Below are 22,792 nucleotides of genomic sequence, written 5' to 3'. Positions count from 1 at the left end.
TATTTTTGTACATTTGACGTTTGGATATATTTGTCAAAGACCATTAAATTAAAATAGATTTGTGATTTTAATCATTTTCACCATTGGCATTATTTTAAGACCAACCAAGTTTGTGCATCTTTGTAGAATGTACGTTCATATTTACTATGTTTGAGTCAATCTTAATTGATTGCAGTGTCATTAATTTGACTGAACAAAACAAAATGTGTGTTCTTTCTGCAGGCCTTGCACAACACTGGACTGTTAGATTGTTATGCAGCAATTGATCCAAGAGTGAAATATATAGGCTATACCATGAAGGTTTTCGCCAAGGTAACTTTTTTTTTGCACATCAGAACTGATTAAAATTTTGTGTGGTTTTAAAGATGGAGTTTTTAGGCTTTATATCATTTAACATGTCTGTGCTTTAAAGACTTTAAAATAGTTATCTCATATAGTATTCTGAGTAAATATTTTAAGTCCAATGCAAAGAAAAATTTTAAAAACACAAAGTGTCAGTGATGAGGCCGAAGCATTTGGCTCGCTAATTAGCAGAAGGCTATGGTCTAATGACTGCAAGAGAAGTTCAAAGGCTGAGTAGTTGACTTACACTTGATTGAATATTGTCCGCTTATCATCCAGGGAAAATACTTAATTGGCTTGCAAAATATTAACTCCCTCATGCATATGATGGTTACAGTGTTCACAATCTGCAAAATGCTCTGTAGTTATTCACCTTGGCTACTGCTGCCTGCCAGAATCATGACCTGTCCACAGTACAAATTAGTACAATTTGTACTAATTAGTACAAATTGTACTATTAGTACAAATAATTTACTGGCATCATTTATTCAATTCAAATAAAATGTATCAACTCTATCATGGACAGTCCTAGGCTTGGCTGCAAATGGAGGAGAGTTGGGTATGGGGAGAAACCCCATCCGGTTAAAAACTCAGTGGTTCAGAAATGCCAACAGAAGCTCCAAAGATCTCATCCCTGGGAGAGGAAGGATACATTAAGAAGATGGGCTACTGCTGGGAAAACTTGGAAAGACTGGCCCAGGATAGAAGACTCTGGTGAGCTGCTGTTGGTGACCTATGCCCCAGTATTGGTGTTGGGCTTAAGAAGAAGAGCTGTGTTTCAGTGAAGAGGTCAAAGGATTTATGTGACTAATTATCAAGATGTTGTAGTTTAAGGACTGCCAACAGGTTCCTGCTGCAAGCTTTCAACAGAGAACTTTGACAACTCCTTTCCTCCCACAGATACTGTTCGACCCATCAACTTCCTTCACAAGTTTCTTTTGCTCCAGGTTCCAGCAACTGTAGTCTCTTGGGCCTCCATTAATAAATTCTGACCGTGCTAGTGATGCCCATATTCCATAAATATATAAGTGGAATCTGTGGACAGTTGAGTTGCATATTGCCTGCAGGTCACCATTATATTTCTCTTGGAGCAACTGTTTTTGGTGTCAAAAAATGCATATAGTGTACAAGAAATCTTTTCTCATTTTAAACAGGTCTGTGATATTGGTGATGCATCAAGAGGCAGCCTATCATCATATGCATATACTTTAATGACACTTTATTATCTACAGCAACGGAAGCCACCAGTAATTCCTGTCCTTCAAGAGGTACATATAAATGAACTTATTTTTGAAAGGAGCAATTTTGTGTTTGCGTTTTAGACATTTTTTGCTACAGGCTGTTGTATGGGGAATATACTTTGTTTATTGCAGGTGTCACTAGTGTTACTGTGTGAACATCTGTTGAATTTTTATACATTAGAGCAAAGCTGAATTATGTATGCAATTGGAATTAGGTAAACAATATGTACAGATTATTCTGGAAATACAGAACAGCTTAGTCAGTTGAGAAAGAAGATGACATTTAAGGGGATAATATTTGAATAAAAGACACAAGTTAAATCTTAAGTAGGTATGAAGTCCAGAAAAAGTGGAGAAAGAACTGTGATGCAGTAGTTTGCAAGAGAGATTACCTAACAAAAGAAATGATAAAGCAAGTTAAAAGAAAATGCTAAGGTGAAACAGAGAAATGTTGGAAGCAGGTGGTAAGCTTAGCAGCATTAAGAGTGAATATTTCAGGCCAATGACTGTTTTCCATAGATGCTGCCTGGCCTGCTGAGTTCCTCCAGCACCTTGTGCCTATCGCTTTGATTTCCTGCATCGACAAATTTTCTCTTGTTTGTACTTCTGTTAGGAAGCTGTTTTTCCAAGGTTGCATTCAGGTTTGGAAAAATATAGTAGACTTAGGGCTGGAGGTCGTCAGGATGAGAAGGACATAGATTACTAAAGTTCTAGGTGAATGGGCTGTAATGGTAATTCTGTAAACTAGTGAAGGAGATAGTAAAACTGAGAGAATGAAATTGAGTCCATGGGGAAAGCTGGGTGGTTGGAAGATAAATAGGAGACTCAGTGGATTTAAAACCATATGACATAGGAGCAGAATTAGGCCATTTGGCCCATCAAGTCTGCTCCGCCATTCAATCATGGCTGATCCTTTTTTTCTATCTCATCCTCAGCCCCAGTTCCCGGCCTTCTCCCCATAACCCTTGATACCATGTCCAATCAAGAACCTATCAATCTCTGCCTTAAATACACCCAATGACCTGCCCTCCACAGCTGCATGTGACAACAAATTTCACAAATTCACAAAGAATTTGCCCAAAGAAATTTCTCCACATCTCTGTTTTGAAAGGAAGCCCCTCGATCCTGAGGCTGTGCCCGCTTGTCTGAGACTCTCCCACCATGGGAAACATCCTTTCTACATCCACTCTGTCTAGGCCTTTCAACAGTCGAAAGGTTTCAGTGAGATCTATCTCTCCCCACCACCCCCCCCATCCCTCCGACTTCCAGCGAGTACAGAGCCAGCGCCATCAAGCATTCCTCATATGATAGCCCTTTCATTCCTGGAATCATCTTTGTGAACCTCCTCTGGACCCTCTCTAATGCCAGCACATCTTTTCTAAGATGAGGAGTCCTAAACTGTTCACAATACTCAAGGTGAGGCCTCACCAGTGCCTTATAAGTCCTCAGCATCACGTCCCTGCTCTTGTCTTCTAGACCTCTCAAAATGAATGCCAACATGGCAACTGCCTTCCTCCCCACTGACTCAACCTGCAAGTCAACCTTCAGGGTGTTCTGCACAAGGACTCCCAAGTCCCTCTGCATCTCAGATTCCTGGATTTTCTCCCCGTTTAGAGAACAGTTCGCACATTTATTTCTACTACCGAAGTACGTGACTATGCATTTTCCAACATTGTATTTCATCTGCCACTTGCCCATTCTCTTAATCGTCTTAAGTCCTCTGCATCCTACCTGCTTCCTCAGCACTACTTTAATGGTAGATTTGACGAATGGCCAATCCCAGAATAGGAATGAGTCCATCTCTGGTTGTTCCCTCCTTAGCTATTTGAAAAGTGAAAATTAGAAGCAAAGTTGGTAAAATTTTCTATTTGGGACTAAAAGAGAAAACACTGTCAATACAGATGTAAAGTGAAGGGCAGAATCTGAATAGGAGTGAAACAAAGAATGAAAGACGGGTATCACTTGGACCCATAAAGATTCCAAAAGAACCTTTTTGAAAAAAGTGAAATAAGGAGGGAGCAGTAGGAGTGATGGGATTACCTGGTGATAGCTGACATGGGTCCAGTGGAACGAATAGTCTTGTCATGAGTACAAAAGAATATAGTTTGGATATTTGAAATTGTTTTCAGTAACTATCAGACTTGCTGCTCATAAAATATTAAGTCTAATGTAATAATGAATTCCTATTGGAAAACTCATTTTGTTCTATAGAATGATAACAATTAAATATTTCATTAATTTTCAGATATATCCTGGGATAAAAAAGCCAGAGCACTTTGTTGATGGTTGGAATGTGTATTATTTTGATAAATTGGATGAACTGGTGAGTCACCCTTAAAGCAGCAGAGTTCCCCTCTCCACTCAGTGATATCTGAAGTTTTTTTTTGACTGGGCTTATTGTTAAGCTCGTGTTCTAAGAAGCCATTGGATGGCTGAAAACTTATAGCGTCCTATTACTTTAAAATTGTAGAAAAATACGTGGCCAGACCATGGAAAGAATAAGGAGTCCCTTGGAGAGCTTTGGCTGGGACTTCTCAGATTCTACACAGAGGAGTTTGACTTTAAAGAACATGTCATTAGTATCAGGCGAAAGTCTCTACTCACAACCTTTAAAAAGCAATGGACGTCCAAATATATTGTTATAGAAGGTAAGTCTTCCAAGTATAATTTATTGTCATTTTGTGTGATTCCATAAGGGATTTTAATTAGTCTAGTTGGTCAGAACTTTGATTAAAGACAGTTCATTGAGTAGAAGATGCACTGGAAAAAGTTAGGGATGATAATTTTATTCAAATGGCACTGGGAAAATAAGTTTAAAAATAAGGTTATAATTTAATAGCTAATAACATTATTAACAATTAAAGCAAATGGAAATACTATTTCTAATGCACCATGGCAAATAAACACAATTTTGAAAAATAAATTATCTGCGTGCTGCCTTCTTGTTGGATTTATACCAAGCAGTTCAGTGTCAATCCCAGAACCAACAGTTGTTCTTCGTCCATCATTGTCGTCGATGAAGACCTTGACACCATTATGATGATGATGGTGTCGAGACTAGCACATGATTTGGATTTAAGTGAGGGAGCGTTGCGCAGCGTCAGCCTCACTCTTCCGAATTCCCATCTGGATCCAGTGACAAGACAAGAGTCGAGACGACTGGAATGGGACTAGGCGCAGTGGATGACCAGGACGTCGCCTGTGTTTTGTCCTGCTCTACACATTCCACAACGCTTGCAAAGACCACCTTCTTGACCGTTGGACCTTCCATTGGTCTCATCCGCTCAATCCGCCAGAATCTGTCTTCACATGCTGGGATAGACAACTCCCTATCTCACCAAGGGTTTGAGACCTATTTGCTACCCTCACCTGTTTTAGCTGGCTTGTTGAAGCCGTTGCCCGGGGTGTGACCACTGTCGCATGCAAACAGCTACAGGGAGCCACAGGTGAGAGCTGAGTGCCAGGTGGGGACCAAAGGTGGGCTAACTGCCTTGAAAAGGGCACGACATGTTCCCCCACCAGAGGTGCTACCCCTCCCTGACACCCCATACACCCCGAACCAACAGTAGAGTTGGATGGAGCACACTGCCTATGTTTACAAATACTGATCCACTGTGAAATTGAACCCAAGTGCAATTACAGCAGTAAGAGCTTCAGTTAGTTAGGGAATACACTAGTGCCGGAATTCACAATTTTTAGACCTGAACACAACTGGTTTGCCATTTTATGCAGGCTGGCAAAATAGTTCACTTACTGCAAAGTTGCTGCACCACATCCCCTCCTGTCTCACCAGTTAGATGCTGAAATGGAGGTGGCACAGTGAGGTCACAGCAGGTGTTTTTTGGTTCTTGTAAAAGTTTGAATTATCAATTTTGGATGGGACCCACCAGATGTGTTTCCTCCTCTTAGATGGGAATCTTGTTTGGCATAGACTGGTTGGCCAAAGTACCTATTTCCTTGCTGTATCTGTCTGTCTGTCTCTCTCTCTCTTGACAGGTTTTCGTTGTTTTTGAGATGGGCTGTATATCGTTTAATTGCTGCTCTTTCTTTTGTTTTACTTTTCCATGAGTGCTAAGTAGTTTTGGCCTTTTCGCACAATTTTGAACATAGATTGCATATAGAACTTCTAAAATCTAGAGGTAATTTTAATGATAAAGTCCAGTAGTTTTCTCAAAGTGTAATCAATAGATTTTGTTTGAAATAGATCCGTTTGACCTCAACCATAATCTTGGAGCTGGATTGTCCCGAAAGAGTAAGTTTCATTTTGCGTTTCATCAAATTTATTTACACTAACAGTGATGTCTCTTTGATGTAAAAAAAATTATTGTTTTGTTTTTATAGTGACAAATTTTATCATGAAAGCTTTCATCAATGGGAGGAAAGTTTTTGGAACACCGATTAAGTGCATCCCAGTGCAGTATCCTATGATTATGGTATGTTATATATTTGTGTTTGATAGTTATATTTACTTTTTTGAACATCACCTGTTTTTGTAATGGAGTAAGTTTGTTCCATATTAATGAGATTTATCTAAGTATAAGATAAAAGATTTCTATTTTAAATAGAATAATTAGTTATTTTTATTTTGGAAAAGATAAGCATTGGTTAATTCAATAAGTCATATTTTATTCCAAAAAGCAATTCTTTATACTCTCACTGCCTGTTCTTCAAGATCAATTTAAAAATGAAACAAACGAATCCAGGTCCGAAATTCCAGCTGTGTATTTATCATTAGCATCAGAAGAAATGCAAAGGTCTGTAAGCTATTGAAAACCATCATGTGTATCCTTTTTTGATTGATCAGCTTGGTTAACAAAATTGATCGTATCCCTTTTCCATAAGCACTATACAGTATTTGATTTAGTGGCCTTCCTTGGTAACCAAGTGCACAAATCTGCTAGACATTCCATTTCCCTTCTTATTTCTAATGTCCTAATTTTTAATTAGTGCCATCTGGTATGCCACCAGCCTTTCGCCATTGAGCAGCGAGAGACCAAGGAAGTGCAAAAGGCTAAGAGTATGGAGTTTAACCTCAGCAAGAGTTCAGCCTTAGAAGGGAAATCAGCCTTGAGGTACAGTTGGCATAAAATGATACAGGGATTTGAGTAATATTTAAATCTGTGACATGTTTAAAAAGAAACAGTGTAGTCTAAATGTCGGACAACAGCTGACAGTTTTTTTTTACATGAGAGCTCATGGGCGTTTGTGTATCTAAATGTCTGCATGCTGGAAATGTCCCTTGCTGCTTATATTCAAGCTTAAGTCATCTTAGTTTTAGAAGTAATTGCCATCACTTCATTGCTCTCATGAAGATAAATAAATCCTGATGCTGGTCAGAATCTAAGCAGTGACTTAATATTTGCAAGATAGACAGGAGCTTGGTCGTAATACTCAAATCCACCTGAATGTATTGAATTGCAATACATTTGAATGGTATTACATATTGGTAATCATGGCAACAACTCCAAGAATATCAAGCATCAGCATACCATAAAGCTTTTCTTAACACAGAGCCTATCTGATATGCAGGAAAATGTTTGAAATTTTCAGTTCATTTGTTAACTTATACAGTGGCATGCAAAAGTTTGGGCACCCCGGTCAAAATTTCTGTTACTATGTATAGCTAAGCGAGTAAAGGATGAACTGGTTTCAAAAAGGCATGAAGTTAAAGATGACACATTTATTTAATATTTTAGGCAAAAAAACTTTTATTTCCATCTTTTACAGTTTCAAAATAACAAAAAAGGAAAAGGGCCTGAAACAAAAATTTGGGCACCCTGCATGGCAGTAGTTAGTAACACCCCTTTTGGCAAATATCACAGCTTGTAAACACATTTTGTAGCCAGCTAAGAGTCTTTCAATTCTTGTTTGGGGGATTTTCGCCCATTCTTCCTTGCAAAAGGCTTCTAGTTCTGTGAGATTCTTAGGTCTTCTTACATGCACTGTTCTTTTGAGGTCTATCCACAGATTCTCGATGATGTTTAGGTCAGGGGACTATGAGGGCCATGGCAGAACCTTCAGCTTGCGCCTCTTGAGGTAGTCCATTCCTGGATTTTGAGGTGTGTTTAGGTGCATTATCCTGTTGTAGAAGTCATCCTCTTTTCATCTTTGGCTTTCTGACAGACGGTGTGATGTTTGCTTTCAGAATTTGCTGGTATTTAATTGAATTCATTCTTCCCTCTACCAGTGAAATGTTCCCCGTGCCACTGGCTGCAACACAAGCCCAAAGCATGGTCGATCCACCCCTGTGCTTAACAGTTGGAGAGGTGTTCTTTTCATGAAATTCTGCACCCTTTTTTCTCCAAACATACCTTTGCTTATTGCGGCCAAAAAGTTCTATTTTAATTTCATCAGTCCACAGGACTTGTTTCCAAAATGCATCAGGCTTGTTTAGATGTTCTTTTTGGCTGCAATGAGCAAAGGTACAGTATGTTTGGAGAAAAAAAGGGTGCAGAATTTCATGAAAAGAACAGCTCTCCAACTGTTAAGCACGGGGGTGGATCGATCATGCTTGTGTTGCAGCCAGTAGCACGGGGAACATTTACTGGTAGAGGGAAAAATGAATTCAATTAAATACCAGCAAATTCTGGAGCAAACATCACACCATCTGTAAAAAAAAAGCCAAAGATGAAAAGAGGTTGGCTTCTACAACAGGATAATGAACCTAAACACACCTCAAAATCCACAATGGACTACCTCAAGAGGCACAAGCTGAAGGTTTTGCCATGGCCTTCACAGTCCCCTGACCTAAACATCATCGAGAATCTGTGGATAGACCTCAAAAGAGCAGTGCATGTAAGAAGGCCCAAGAATCTCACAGAACTAGAAGCCTTTTTCAAGGAAGAATGGGCAAAAATCCCCCAAACAAGAATTGAAAGACTCTTAGCTAGCTATAAAAAGCGTTTACAAGCTGTGATACTTGCCAAAGGGGATGTTACTAAGTACTGCCATGCAGGGTGCCCAAACTTTTGCTTCTGTCCCTTTTCCTTTTTTGTTATTTTGAAACTAAAAGATGGAAATAAAAGTTTTCTTGCTTAAAATATTAAAGAAATGTGTCATCTTTAACATTATGCCTTTTGGAAATAAGTTCATCTTTTACTCACTTAGCTATTCACAGTAACATAAATTTTGACCGGGGTGCCCAAACTTTTGCATGCCACTATAAATAGTTTCATTTTGGCCTTTACCAAAATTACTGTTAGGAAAAGTACTTCCAGTTTTGCAGATGCTATGACTGTTAGTATGTGTAACTGACTTTTTTTTATGTATTCAAGGAATATTTCTTTGATCCAGAAATTCTGACTGAGGGGAAGGGAGCTCCAAATGACAGATGCTGTAGAATTTGTGGAAAAATTGGACATTTTATGAAAGATTGTCCAATGCGGAGAGGGTAAGAGAAATAAGTTGTTTTACTTTACAGTGGAGCTGATTTTACTGCACATTTGTTATTAATGAATTCTTCAAAATTCCACCTTAATTCATTTGATTTCAATTGTTATGTTTCAATGAATAATGGCTGATTTTAGAAATCAAAGAATTATGCAGCCAGAAAAAAAATTACTGTTTGATCCATCGTAGTTAATCCTGGTCACTGAATTCTCTCAGTACTTTCATTTTAAAAAGGAAAGTATTTGATATTTGTCAGGATTTTGAGCTTCCATTTAGAGCTTTCATTTAATGAACACATATTTTTGCGCTTCAATATATGTCTAGCCATTCTCTTTTTTTTTATGTTTATGACTTGAACATGTTGTATTACCAGCAAAAGAGACATTCCTTGAAACATTTCTTTAAAAGAAAAATTCCTCAAATGTGGATAAGTACACAATTCATACCTCTGTTCTAAGTAGGCATTTATGGCTATTGAACATATTGTGTTGTAGTGATTGGGATGTTTAGTTGGATCGTTGTTTAGGACAATTAAGAGTTAACAATACGAGTGGTGGATTGGAATTGAATACTAAGTGTAACATGAATTGCATGTTTCCTTCACTTATGGGCATTGTGAATTCATTAAGATTCTTCCTGAATCCAATAGTTTCTTGTTTATTTTTACTGATTCCCTTTTTTTAATTTTCAGTTTTATTTAAACTAAATTCTCATCTTCAAAGCACCATGCTGTAATTTGAATTTGTGTACAGTAGATTATTATCCAGGTCTGAATTTACAGTGCAGTGAGCATAAAGCTGTACACCTATTTCCTACATTAATCCTGTCTCTTGTGTTCACAGTCCCTATTTCTCTAGTCTCTATTCATGACAGAAAGTCCCTTTCTTAGCATCATAGAGAATGCCATGAGCTAACAGAAAAGAAATAGACCCTTCACCCAATAGCTCTGGGATTATAACTGAGCACCCAGTTTCATTAGTGTGGCGCATGGCCAAGTGGTTAGGGCGTTGGGCTCACGATCTAAAGGCTGGGGCAGCATGTTGTGTCTTTGAGCAAGTCACTTAACCATACACTGCTCCAGTCCACCCAGTAGAAAATGGGTACCGGCAAATGCTGGGGGTTAACTTCGCGATAGACTGGCGTCCTATCCGGGGTAGGGAGTCTCGTACTCTCAGTCACTTCACGCCACAGAAACCAGCATAAGCACCAGCCTGATGGGCCACAAGGCTCGGGACAGACTTTAACTTTAACAGTTTCATTAATCCTACACAAATTTCCAATTTATTCACCTCATATTCCCGTCAACTCGCTCCAGATTCTACTATTCATCGATGTACTAGGGACAATTTATTGTGACCTATTAACACACACATCTTTAGGATGTTGGAGAAACCCATGCAGTAACAGGTAGAAAGTGCAGACTCCACGCAGACAGCAGCAAAGGTCAGAGTTCATGGAACCTAAAATGTTGGATTTGTGATGCTGCAGCTCTACTAGCCGTGCCCCCTTGATATTGCCATTTCTGTGACATTCTTTTAAAATTAATCAAAATTTGTATCCCAAGTTATTCCAGTTGTGCCCAATTAGTGAAGCCTTACCAGAAGTAGTTAGAAAATAGATATTTAAAATTAAGTGTAAGAGCACAGGAAACTGGGACTGTAAATGAGTGAACTTCTAAAATCTGTTGCACTAGTAAATGATGCCAAATCAAAAGCAGTAGAGTTTAATTTTAGAGGGGTAGAAGTGGAGAACTTTTATCTAATATATTGAATTTTGGTTAGACTACATTTGAAGTGCTCTGTACAGAATAAGGAAGCCATGCTGCAGTTGTCCAGTACTTCGGTGAGACTGATTGCCTTACCCAAGGAGAAATGTTCTTGCCATAAAGGGAGTGTAATGTACTTGTACACATACGATAAATTTGATTTTGATTCCAGGGAAAGTGGATTTGCAGAGTGAGAAAGTAAGTTTAGAATGAATACAAGAAATCTAATTGAAACTTCTTATAGGAGCTTGTAAGAAGTGGAGTTTAGAATCCGTGATCACAGTCACAATAGGAGATAGACTGTTTGGTACTGAGGTAGGGGAAAATTACTTTATTCAGAAGGTGTGGATTTTTGAAATTCTTTGTCCAGAGGATTACGCAGGCCTATTTCAGATGATCATTCAAAACAAAGGTCGGTAGATTTTTGCAGATTGAAATAGTACAAATGCATTTAAGAAAATGAGGAATGTGAGGATAGTGCAGAAGAATGTCGCTAAGAGAGAAAATCAGTCATGGTCTTTATGAAAGGCTGAGTAGACTCCTTGGGTCAGGTTGCCTACTCCTCTCATTTTTTATGTTATCTTAATAATTGATGAAGCTCTAGTGTAATTGCTTCAAATTGAATCTCAAAGTAAAAATTGGCAGCCTCTGCACTCAACATAGATATTTATATTTGCCTCTAAAAGTTTCTTATTCATTTGACTTTTAAAATAGTATCTTACAGTGGGAAAAAGATGATATCGGTCAAAGTGCCAGCAGAGATTTAAAAGTAAAAGGCATTTCAGCAAACTCCCAGAAAGTGCGTGGATTCTATCTATTATAAACAAGTATTTTAAGGGAGGAGGAATAACCAAGACAAAATTACCAACATTGGTGAGAGTCAATAGAATAACTCCAGTGTCTGTTACAATTAAATTGTTATTCTGTGCCTCAGAGGAAGCTTATGAAAATGCAATTACAATTGCTGTTTAAAAGGTTCTTCACTCATATTCTTGCATATGGGATTAGCTAAGTGTTGCTGTCACACTTTAGTTTTTTCTTTACCCACACAGTAAGAAGTTGAGGGGTTTTGCCCATGTGATCTTGGTGCTGATAGCAGTTTCCAATCTTTGTGTTGCTCAAAGACAAAAGTCTACATTATCACCGATCTTGCAAAAGTAACTTTAATTCAATTGCCAAAAATAATTGCTTTGTAACTTTTTAAAAATTTAGCAGTAAAGCAAGACAACAGCAAAATATCGATGATCACAATGCCCGTTTTATAAATGCTGGCAAATCGGAAAAACTCTTGGAAAAGGCAAGAAGAATGATTGAGAAAGATTCTCCAAAAAAGGAAGTGCCAAAGTTGTATCGGCAAGGTTTAAAAGATTCTCCAGGAAAAGTAGAGACGTCAGAGATTCATACACCTAGGAAGTCAAAGGAAGAAAGAGCAGCAAATGAGATGCTCAGGGACAGAACTCCTAGGCAGTATCCCGAACAAAGGAAGAAACAGGAGGAGAGAATTTGTTTTATCTGTGGTAAAGAAGGCCACATCAAAAAGGAATGTCCTTGGCACAAAGGTATGCATATAATATTATTGTTTAAACCTTGATGGGATTGTTTCTCAGCCTTGCGGAAAGGCCAGTATTTTTGCTATTTTAAGGTACTAAGTGTACTTTCTCCAGTGCTTTTTGTCATTGAGATATAGGATTTTAACCCACTGATAATGAATATTTATCCAAGTCAGAATGATGTGTCTTGGAAGAGAATTCACCTGTGGCTGTGGCATTTATCTTTGTGTTTGCCATTTAGCACAATAGTAGGAACCCACAGTATGTTAGAAGATTGTCCTCAGTGAATATGGGACTCGCTCTTCAAAAAAATTGTGTATCACCCTTGTTTGGTCTGTCTTGCTATGGAACAGAATGTTGCCGCTGGAGTTTAGAAAATTAAACTGGTATTGAGTACAGTGCATCAATTGCTTCAGTAGACTTTGGAACATTTTTGGAATGATGCCAGTGATCAGGATCAGTTTGACTTGGTATGTCTCTATCAAATTTACTGTCCAGTTTGATGCCAGGTTTTATGTTTAATAGTAATCACTTCACAAAACTGACTTGCAAGAATGTTTCATTTTTCTGCATGTATACATAAATACTTGATCAAATATGGTAGATTTCCTTTCCCCATAAGTCATTAATGAACTAAACAGGGTTTGTACAACAATCTGTCACTTTGACTGATGCTGTGTTTTTATTTCAGTTATTTAATTAACCCACATAAAATTAGAATGCCCATCTTTTTATTAGTTCCCCAACCATATCGCAGCCACCACCCTGCGACCAGACATTGCCCTAGTGTCTGAGTTGACTAAGCAAGTGGTGCTGCTGGAGCTGACAGTCCCAAGGGAAGATCGCTTGGAAGAGGCCTTTGAAAGGAAGCTCTCCAAGTACGCAGGACTGGTCAGCAACTGTCAGCAGTCTGCATGCAGAGCGAGGTGTCTCCCAGTGGAGATTGGTTGTAGGGGATTCGTAGCCTGTTCCTTAGTTAGAGCCTTCAGCATTTTGGGCACTGAGGGAGAGAGGAAGAGGAGAGCCATCCGCAGTACCACCGATGCGGCAGAGAGGGCCTCAAGATGGCTGTGGCTCAAAAGAGGGGAGCCATGGAGTCATAAGTAGCTAGCCATCTGGACACAAGCTGGGGTCTGATCAGCTCTGGCTGGGTCACCTGGAGGAGGGTGTATGATGTTGAAAGACCCGAAACACCCGATGATTCCAGGAACATCACTGAAGATGTGTCCAGAAGCATCAATAGATGTATGTACAGAGTGATTCCATTGATGGCCAGATAACCAAAATACTGCACTGATAGGATTCAGTTAGATTACAATATGATTAAATACATTTCCATATTCATTTCTAAAGTCACATAATACAACATTGTTTTACTTATCAAACAATGGTAGATCTACATGAGTTTTGGAAAGTGTAGCCACTTTCCAAATGTTAGAAAAGATTGTAGCAGCTTGCTTGTATTTACACTGCCATTGAAAGAGGTTACTTGGAGCACTGCAGTAATTCACTTTTAAGCAGGGTCACTGTTTCTGGAGAAAATAACACTGCCTCATTGGTATTGGAGCATTGCTACGTGCCTTTCTTGAAATAATTTTCAAACCTATTTAAGTGATTATAAATGAGTATAGTCTTGTATTTGAGACTTTTTATCATGATGTCGTGTTGCAGAATTAACATCCTTGTATTCAATATTTGTCTGAGTTTGTTCTGCTTTGCTACAGGAGAAAAAAGTACCGAATTTGCTGTAAATGCATCCCCCTCAATCTCTAACTTTGGAAATGAGAACACCAAAGGAAATGTGGTAAGCAACAGAGGAAACACTGGTAGTAGACTAATGCAAAAGTTATGTCGTCATTTGATACCAGATATTTGTGAGTTCAAAATTCTTAAGAAGGGAGAAGATTTGGTGAAGCTTAGAAAGAAAAACTTAACTGTCAATAACTTTTTTTTACCTTCTTTGCAGAAGAAAAAACAGAAAGGAAATTCCCAATCAGGTTAGGACATTTCATTTTTAATACTAAGTGTATATACTTGTATCAACATGTGTAATACGATTATGTGCACCTTCAGTTACAGATCACTGGTCGCTGTATTTCATTATCAAGCAATTTCTTTCCTTTATTCCGGCTTCTTTAGTGTCAAAATGCTACAGATAGGGAATAATGTGAGAAAAAATTTGACAATTTCTATTTTGGCAAGAAAAAAATGTACCTTAAATAAGTGCATTAGAAGTACATTATCTAAATAGAATAGACTTGTACAACTCAGATGTAGAGGGATTTGGATAGCCTATTTCATGGCTTGAGAAAGCAGAGTATGTAGATGCAGTAAGCATGATGGAAGGTGAACAGAATGCTATTGTTAATTGCTGGGGAATTGAATGCAAGAGTGGGGATGTTATGCTTTAACTATAGTGTTGGTAAAACTATATCTGAAATACTGTGTACAGTGTTGATTTTCTTATTTACAATAAGGTGTTAATGCATATGATTAAAACATGTAACATCCTGAGAAACCTTGGCAGAGTAGATGTGGACATTATTGTGCAAGAATGTAGAAGTGTGTGTCAAGTTAAAATAAAAGGGCATGAGTAATTAGCTTATTCATAATCAACAATTTATCTCATTCATACAGGCTGTGGATCTCTAGTCCTCACCCAAAACATTAACTTATCTTTCTCTTTCAGACTTTCAACTGGATAACTAACTTATATTCTTGGCTACTTTTCAAAATTTAAATTATTTTGTTTTTCTTTTATTCATGTCTGTAAAGTTCAACACCCGAAATTTAGTCCCGATCATTATTTTTGTGGTTTTTAATTTGCTACACAATGTAAATAATTTCACCATATAAAACTATGGTAATAATTATAAAATTAATGTTAAAAAATCTTCATTAAAGTCTTGGAACTCTGTATTTAAACATAGCTATCCTAAACTGACAGTTACCTTTGGCTTTGTAGTAATACATACTAAATCAGAAAGATGATGACTTACATCTTAGTAAAACATTGTAAATGGAAATCAAAAATCTGCAGATGCTGGAAACCTGAAATAAAAACCAACTGTTGGTAATGCTCAGCAGGCCAAACAGCATTTGTTCTCTTGCTCAGAAGTTGCCTAATTTGCTTAGCATTTGCATTTCTTTTCAATCCTCTTTCATATTGTGTTTGTGAGACATCCTTGTGCACATGTTGGCTGCTACACACAACATGGAACAGTACAGGACAGAAATGGGCTTTTCAGCCCACTGTGTCTGTATAGAACATGATATCCATTTAAACTAGTATCATCTGCCTTCATGTGCTGTATATCCTTCCATTCCATGCCTGGTTAAATGCCTCAAATATTGCTGCTCCTGTTTTATTACTTTGCTTATTAGTGAGTTCCGGGCACCTAATTCATAATTGGTTTAATATTGTCACATGTACTGAGTAACAGTGGAAAACTGTTTGTGTGCCATCCAGACAAATTGTTCCAAGCATAAGTATATCAAGGAAGTCAAAGGGGAAAAGCAGTAACAATACAGAATATTGGTTAAAGAGAGAGAGCAGTGAGACACAAAGTGCAAGAGCTATGATGAAGTAGGTTGAGAGATCAAAAGTTCATCTTTATCATACAAGAAATCCAATCAAAAGTCTTGCAACTGGCAGGAGGTATTTGGCACGGAGCCTGGCTCTGTAACTCAGAAGGGAAGGGGTAGAAGAGGCGAACTACGGTGATAGAGGATTCATTAGGGGAAGAGGAAGGAGGTTCTGTGGACGAGGATGAGATTCCTGGATGTTGTGTTGTCTCACGGATGCCAAGGTCTGGGACGTCTCAGATTGAGTCCTTAGCATTCTTGGGTGAGAGGGTGATCAGCCAGAGCTACCAAAGACATGGAGAGGAAGAGGGACAAGGCTCTGCAAATTAAGTTCAGGGAGTTAGGTGCTAAGTTAAAAAGGACAGGACCTCCAGGGTTGTGATCTCAGGATTGCCACCCGTACCAGGTGTTAGTGAGGCCAGAAATAGGAAGATCATACAGTTTAACATATGGGTAAGGAGTGGTGTAGGAGGAGGTCAGATTATTGGATCATTTGGCCACCTTCTAGGGAAGGTGGGACCTGTACAAAAGAGATGGTTTGCACCTGAACTGGAGGGGTTTAGTATCCCAGCGGGAAGGTTTGCTAATGCTGCATGGGGTGGGGGGAGGGCTTAAACTAGAGTTGCAGCGGGATGGGAACTAGAGTGCCAGGACAGATAGTGGAGAGGTTGTGAAGACATGTTGTTAAGGTCAGGAATCAAAAGGTTGAGCATGGTGTGACTAATATTCTGGGTTGTGTAAATTTCAATGCAAAAGGAAGATGAGCTCAGGGCATGGATCAACACATGGAAGAGGGTTCAGAGAAGATTCACGAGAATGATTCCAGGAATGAAAGGATTACTATATAAGGAACGTCTGGCAGCTCTTGGGTTGTATTTCCTGGAGTTCAGGAGAATGAGGGGGGATCTCATAGAAACTTTCTGAATGTCAAAAGGCCTGAACAGATTAAATATGGCAAAGTTATTTCCCATGGTAGGGGATTCGAGGACAAGAGGGCATGACCAGAATTGAAGGATGTCCTTTTAGAACTGAGATGAGGAAAAATTACTTTAGTCAGAGGGTGGTAAATCTGTGGAATTTGTTGCCACGAGCGGCTGTGGAGGCCAAGTCATTGAGTGTACTTAAGGCAGAGATAGATAGGTTCTTGATTAGCCAGGGCATCAAAGGGTATGGGGAGAAGGCAGGGGAGTGGGGATGACTGGAAGAATTGGATCAGCCCATGATTGAATGGTGGAGCAGACTTGATGGGCTGAATGGCCTACTTCTGCTCCTATATCTTATGGTCTTATGGAATTATGATATTGTAGCCTTTAGTGAGACTTGGTTGCAGGAGGGCAGGACTGGTACCTCAATATTGTGCGGTTTCATTTTTTTGACGTGATAAAGCCGAAAGGATTGAAGAAGGAGAGATGGCATTACCAGTCAGGGAAAACATCACGGCAGTGCTCAGTCAGGACAGACTGGAGAACTCGTATAGTGAGGCTTTGTGGGTGGAACTGAGGAATAAGAAAGGTATGATCACATTAATGGGCTACATAATAGAACACCCAGCAGTCCGCAGGATTTAGAGGAACAAATTTGTAGAGAGATCACAGCCTGTTTCAGGAAATAAAATAATCTATCACAAAGTTCTAACTTTCCACATTGATTGGGACTCTCATACTGTAAAAGGACTAAGTGGAATAGAGCAGTGGTCCCCAACCACCGGGCCGCAAAGCATGTGCTACCGGGCCTTGAGGAAATGATGTGAGTCAGCTGCACCTTTCCTCATTCCCTGTCACACACTGTTGAACTTGAACGTAGGGTTGCCAACTGTCCCGTATTAGCCGGGACATCCCATATATTGGGCTAAATTGGTTTGTCCCATACGGGACTGCCCTTGTCCCGTATTTCCCCGGCTAAGGTAGAGCATTCCTATGAAACTTTATGTGCCGAATGGCGTGAAGCAAAGAAGCAGTTACCATTAATTTATATGGAAAAAATTTTTGAGCGTTCCCAGACCCAAAAAATAACCTAACAAATCATACCAAATAACACATAAAACCGAAAATAAATAACACTAACATATAGTAAAAGCAGGAATGATATGATGAATACACAGCCTATATAAAGTAGAAACAATGTATGTACAGTATAGTCGGGAAGATGAAGGCAAAATCGATTTGTGGGGGGAAAATCGGCACGTACGCGCATGCATACATCCCATGCGTATGCTATGCATGCGCACACAGATGCCCGCGCAAGGCTTCATGGTCATGGTAGCCTTTCTGGGGGTAAAGTGTCCCGGGATTTGACTGTTACTTTTGTCCCTTATTTGGGCGTGAGAAAGTTGGCAACCCTAACTGTAAAAGACATGTTGAGGTGAGTTTAACCCTACTTGAACACCCCCCCCCCCCCAGGTCAGTCGGCTGGTCCGCAAGAATATTGTCAATATTAAACTGGTTCGCGGTGCAAAAGAGGTTGGGGATCCCTGGAATAGAGTTTGTACAATACTTGATCTCCTATCAAGGGAGTGAGATGGCTGGTGACAGAAGTTTGCGGAGGGAAACACTTTGCATTTGGTGATCATAATGACGTTAGTTTCAAGGTATTTGTGGAAAAGGATACATCTGATCCTCTGGGTGAGATTCTAAATTGGAGAGGCCAATTTTGATGGTATTAGAAAGGATCTGGGAAGTGTGGATTGGGACAGGTTGTTTTCTGTCAAAGCGTACTCGGTAAGTGGGAGGGCTTCTAAAGTGAAATTTTGAGAGTGCAGAGCTTGTATGTGTCAGGATAAAAGGCAAGGGTAACAGGCTTGGGGAACCTTACGAGGGGTGATTGATAAGTTTGTGGCCTAAGGTAGAAGGAATCAATTTTAGAAAACCTAGCACATTTATTTTTCAACATAGGCCCCTCCTACATGTACACACTTAGTCCAGTGGTCGTGGAGCATACGGATCCCTTTGTAGATATGAGTATTTGGATAGAAAGGTACTGATTAGGGATAGCAGGGCTTTGTGTATGGTAGATCATGTCCGACTAATCTTAAATGAGCTTTTCAAAGAAGTTACCAAGAAAGTTAAAGGCAAGGCAGTGAATGTTGTCTACATGGACTTCAGCAAGGCATTTGACAAGGTCACGCATGGGAGGTTGGTCAAGAAGGTTCGGTAGCTCGGTATTCAAGATGAGGTAGTAAGTTGAATTAGACATTGGCTCTGCAGGAGAAGCTAACGACTGGAGGTCTGTGAGTGCCACAAGGATTGGTGCTGTAGGTCAGTTGGATGTCATCTAGGTCAACAATCTGGATTACAATGTGGTTAACTGGATCAGTAAATTTACAGATGACACCAAGATTAGGGGTATTGTGAATAGTGAGGAGGACTATCAAAACTGGAAAAATGGCAGGTGGAATTTAATGCAGACAAGTGTGAGGTGTTGCACTTTGGGAGGACTAACCAGAGTGGGTCTTACACAGTGGACAGCAGGGCACTGAGGAGTGCGATAGAACAAAGATCTGGGAATTTGTGTCTATAATTCGTTGTAAGAGGTATCACAGGTAGATAGGGTCATGAAGAAAGCTTTAGGCACATTGATATTCATCGATCAAAGTATTGAGTTCAGGAGTTGGGATGTGATGTTGAAGATATGTAAGACATTATTTTTAAAGATTAAAGTCTGTCATGAGCCTTGTGGCCCATCAGGCTGGTGCTTATGCTTATATAAGACATTGGTTAGGCCTAATTTGGAGTATGTGTGCAGTTTTGGTCATTTACCTACAGGAAATGTGTAAATAGCATTGAAAGAGTAGAGAGAAAATTTACAAGGCTGTTGCCGGGACTGGAGGACCTGAGTAATAGGAAAAGATTGAATAGGTTACAACTTTATTCCCTAGATTGCAGAAGATTGAGGAGAAATTTGATAGATATATACAAAATTGAGGGGTATAGATAGGGTAAATGCAAGTGGGCTTTTTCCACTGATGTTCAGACTACAACTCGAGATCATGAGTTAAAGGTAAAATGGAGTTTTCTAAGAGGAAAGTGAAAAGAATCTACTTCTCTCAGATGGTGGTGAGAGTGTGGAATGAGTTGCCACGCAAGTGGTGCATGACATCCTTTAAGAGAAGTTTGAATAGGTACATGGGAACGGTATGGAGGGCAGTGGTCTTGGTGCAGACTGATAGGACCAGACAATTTAAATGGTTTGGCACTGACTAGATGGGACAAAGGGCCTGTTTCTGTACTGTAGTTTTCTATGATTCTAACAGTGGGTTAGAAGCTTTACTTAAGCCTGGTGGAATATATTTTCAAACTTTATATCATCTCCCTGATGGAAGGTGAGGGTAAAGGGGGAATGATTGGGGTGGGGGGGTCTTTAATTGTGTTGATTGCTTTTCTGGGGCCGCAGGAAGTGTGGACATCTTCAGTGGAGGAGAGGCTGGTTTCCATGGGTTGTGTTCACAACTCTCATTTAATTTCTATGTTCTTGGGCAGAGCAGTTGCTGTAAGCTGTTGTGCATTTGGATAGAATTATCTCTATGGTGCATATAACAATTGGTGAGGGTTCTTGGGGACATGGAGAATTTCTCGTGGCTTTTGGGGAGTAGAGGTGGTGTACTTGGTCATAAAGACTGTGGTTGTGTTTACACTTAAGAATTTGAATGTCTCTAACATCTCCACCTCAGCACTTCTCCTATGCCCCTGTGTTTACATTTTTTAAAAACTTGCCTCATAAATTTCCCTTGAACATTCCTTATTCTTAAAACTGTGATCTATAATATTTGACATTTTCACCGGGGTTGGGGGGGGGGGGGGGAAACGACTCGCTACCTTTTCTGTGTTTCGCACAACTTTTATTAAGTCACCCCTCAGCTTCTGACGCTTTAAAAACAAAGCTTGTCCAACCTCCTATAGCTAATGCTCTCTAATCCAGCCAACAGGATGCAGACAGAGCATTTGTACTGAGGAGTTACGTTAAAATACTCCTTATTCCTAGGTGGTGTGTTTTGAGAAAGTGTACCTCTAGCTCTGCTTTGCCACATAGACTGGACCAGAAGCGGTGTTTTAAATAGTGACTTACTTGTACTTAGCTGAAATGCCCACTTTTTTTAAAAAAATATTGTAAGTTGGTATTTGTAACTTCTATCCCTCCCTTGTCTTTTGAGATGTGTTCTGATCAGCAAATTTCACGTTCTTCACTCCAAATAACTGGATTTTGCTTTGGGTAACAGCTTGATGCAATAATTTTTTGTTTAAATTTATCATTTTTATAAGTAAATTTATTTGCAGGTCTCTCTAGCAAAGTGTCTACAAATTCAACTCAGGGAAGATCTCCACAGAAAAAGATGCAATCAGAATGAATATTAAAGGATGCTGAAAATTGATTTAAATTGTACTTTAGTTTGATAATAAATTGTCAACTTTGTGCAAATCCTCCTCAATTCTCCCATAGTTAAGAAAACCTAATGACGGTTTTATGCTTGTTCTTGAAAGAATAAAGTGATTTTATGTTTAATAAAATGTTGTCACATGTCCCTGATCTTACTGAGTTTAAATGTTTTTAATTAGACCATATTCTGTTCAGAATATTTTGTTGTGATACTTAGTGTAATTTTTGAGCATTATTTTAGTCGTTCGACCTAATGCCTTTTCTATAAATCACCAACTTTACTAATCATTGTTCAAATAAAATAGATATTTTGGCACTTTAACTTTTAAATTATTTCAGAACAATTAATGTAATAACGTAGTCCAGAAAATATGCATTTTGTTCCACAAAAACATCAAATTTTCAGGATTTTATTGTCTTTGTTTTGTAGTGCCATATTTACAATTCCTTGTAATGGAGAAGGAGGGGCAGTTTATACAGAAGGTCCTTTTGGTACAATTATAAAAACACAAATATCACAACAGTTACTCAATAGTCCTTTAATTTGCATGGAGTTACAAAGAATAAATGCATCATTGTTTATTAACAAATTAAACTTAAATACTGCTGCTTTGGCAAGACCAAATTAATGGATTTCCATTTATTAGCTTGACCCACAAATTAGAGCCAAAAAATAGCTAATTTGAATTATTTTATCAATTATATTTTTGTGCTGTTGGATTTTTTTTGGAGGGGTGGAGTATTATCCAAGAACATAATACAGTGACACGTTTTGTGTAATCCACTGAATGTGGCATAACAAAAGAAAGGAATCATGAACCTGCTTGAAACTGTTTGATTGTGATATTTGTGATTTGTTGCTTTGGAATAGATATGTTTTTGAGGATTTGCTGCTTTAATTACTCAGATGTTGAAACAATGCTTGTATAAAGGAAATGTGGACAGGTACCTTGTGTTTGTACATATGTGGTAAATGTACATTCAATCAACTGCTGTGTGTAAAGTCTTGTGAAGAAAAATAAAATTCTTAGAAAAATTTAAACACGATTGCTTTGTGAGAAAAGGGAAATATAATTGGAATTGTATTCACATTTTTGTTATAAACAAAATCTAACAATAATAAACAATTAGTGCATAAACACATTTTATTTCCGGAATGGATGTTTCACTAACTGTTCTAGATGGGTATAGGCTGTAAATCAGCCCTACGAACAGTGAACAGACATTCTTTGGGTTTGAGAGACAAATCTCCCATAAACTTCTACTGGTCTGCCACAAAACCATTTTAAGTAGGTCCAGCAGTTATTAATTGCACCACAGAAATTCTGTCTTTGGAGGATTTCTGTTTGGAACCTTTAAAGTTTTCTAGTTACTCTTATGCAAATTAATGTCATGTTAACTTTGTGTTTCCAAGTCCATTGAAATGAATGGCAAAGTTATTATAGAATGTTCAAGTGCAAGGCATGGTATGTTATGTGTGTTAAAAGGAGACCATGGCTCTCCAATCTAGTATTTAATACATTAGCACTTTAATCCTATGGCCCTTCCAT

At 38.8% G+C, this 22,792-nt stretch overlaps 1 protein-coding gene across 1 annotated transcript in view; it reads left to right on the top strand.

Moving 5' to 3' along the window:
- LOC134357360 (terminal uridylyltransferase 7-like) overlaps positions 1 to 22,284 on the top strand; it is a 70,123-nt gene extending 47,839 nt beyond the window's left edge. The window contains exons 19-29 of the mRNA XM_063068832.1: positions 223 to 312; positions 1,497 to 1,610; positions 3,829 to 3,906; positions 4,054 to 4,231; positions 5,788 to 5,835; positions 5,925 to 6,016; positions 8,858 to 8,973; positions 11,950 to 12,296; positions 14,012 to 14,091; positions 14,254 to 14,284; positions 21,143 to 22,284. Coding sequence (XP_062924902.1) covers positions 223 to 312; positions 1,497 to 1,610; positions 3,829 to 3,906; positions 4,054 to 4,231; positions 5,788 to 5,835; positions 5,925 to 6,016; positions 8,858 to 8,973; positions 11,950 to 12,296; positions 14,012 to 14,091; positions 14,254 to 14,284; positions 21,143 to 21,213 — 1,245 coding nt within the window. The 3' untranslated portion in view covers positions 21,214 to 22,284. The remainder of the gene's footprint in view (positions 1 to 222; positions 313 to 1,496; positions 1,611 to 3,828; positions 3,907 to 4,053; positions 4,232 to 5,787; positions 5,836 to 5,924; positions 6,017 to 8,857; positions 8,974 to 11,949; positions 12,297 to 14,011; positions 14,092 to 14,253; positions 14,285 to 21,142) is intronic.
- The last annotated feature ends 508 nt before the right edge of the window (positions 22,285 to 22,792 follow it).

This window comes from Mobula hypostoma, chromosome 16, assembly GCF_963921235.1.
Source record: "Mobula hypostoma chromosome 16, sMobHyp1.1, whole genome shotgun sequence".
In the NCBI taxonomy this organism is placed as follows: domain Eukaryota; kingdom Metazoa; phylum Chordata; class Chondrichthyes; order Myliobatiformes; family Myliobatidae; genus Mobula; species Mobula hypostoma.
Note: the sequence above shows the minus strand (reverse complement) of the source record. Positions and strands in the feature narration are given on the sequence as shown.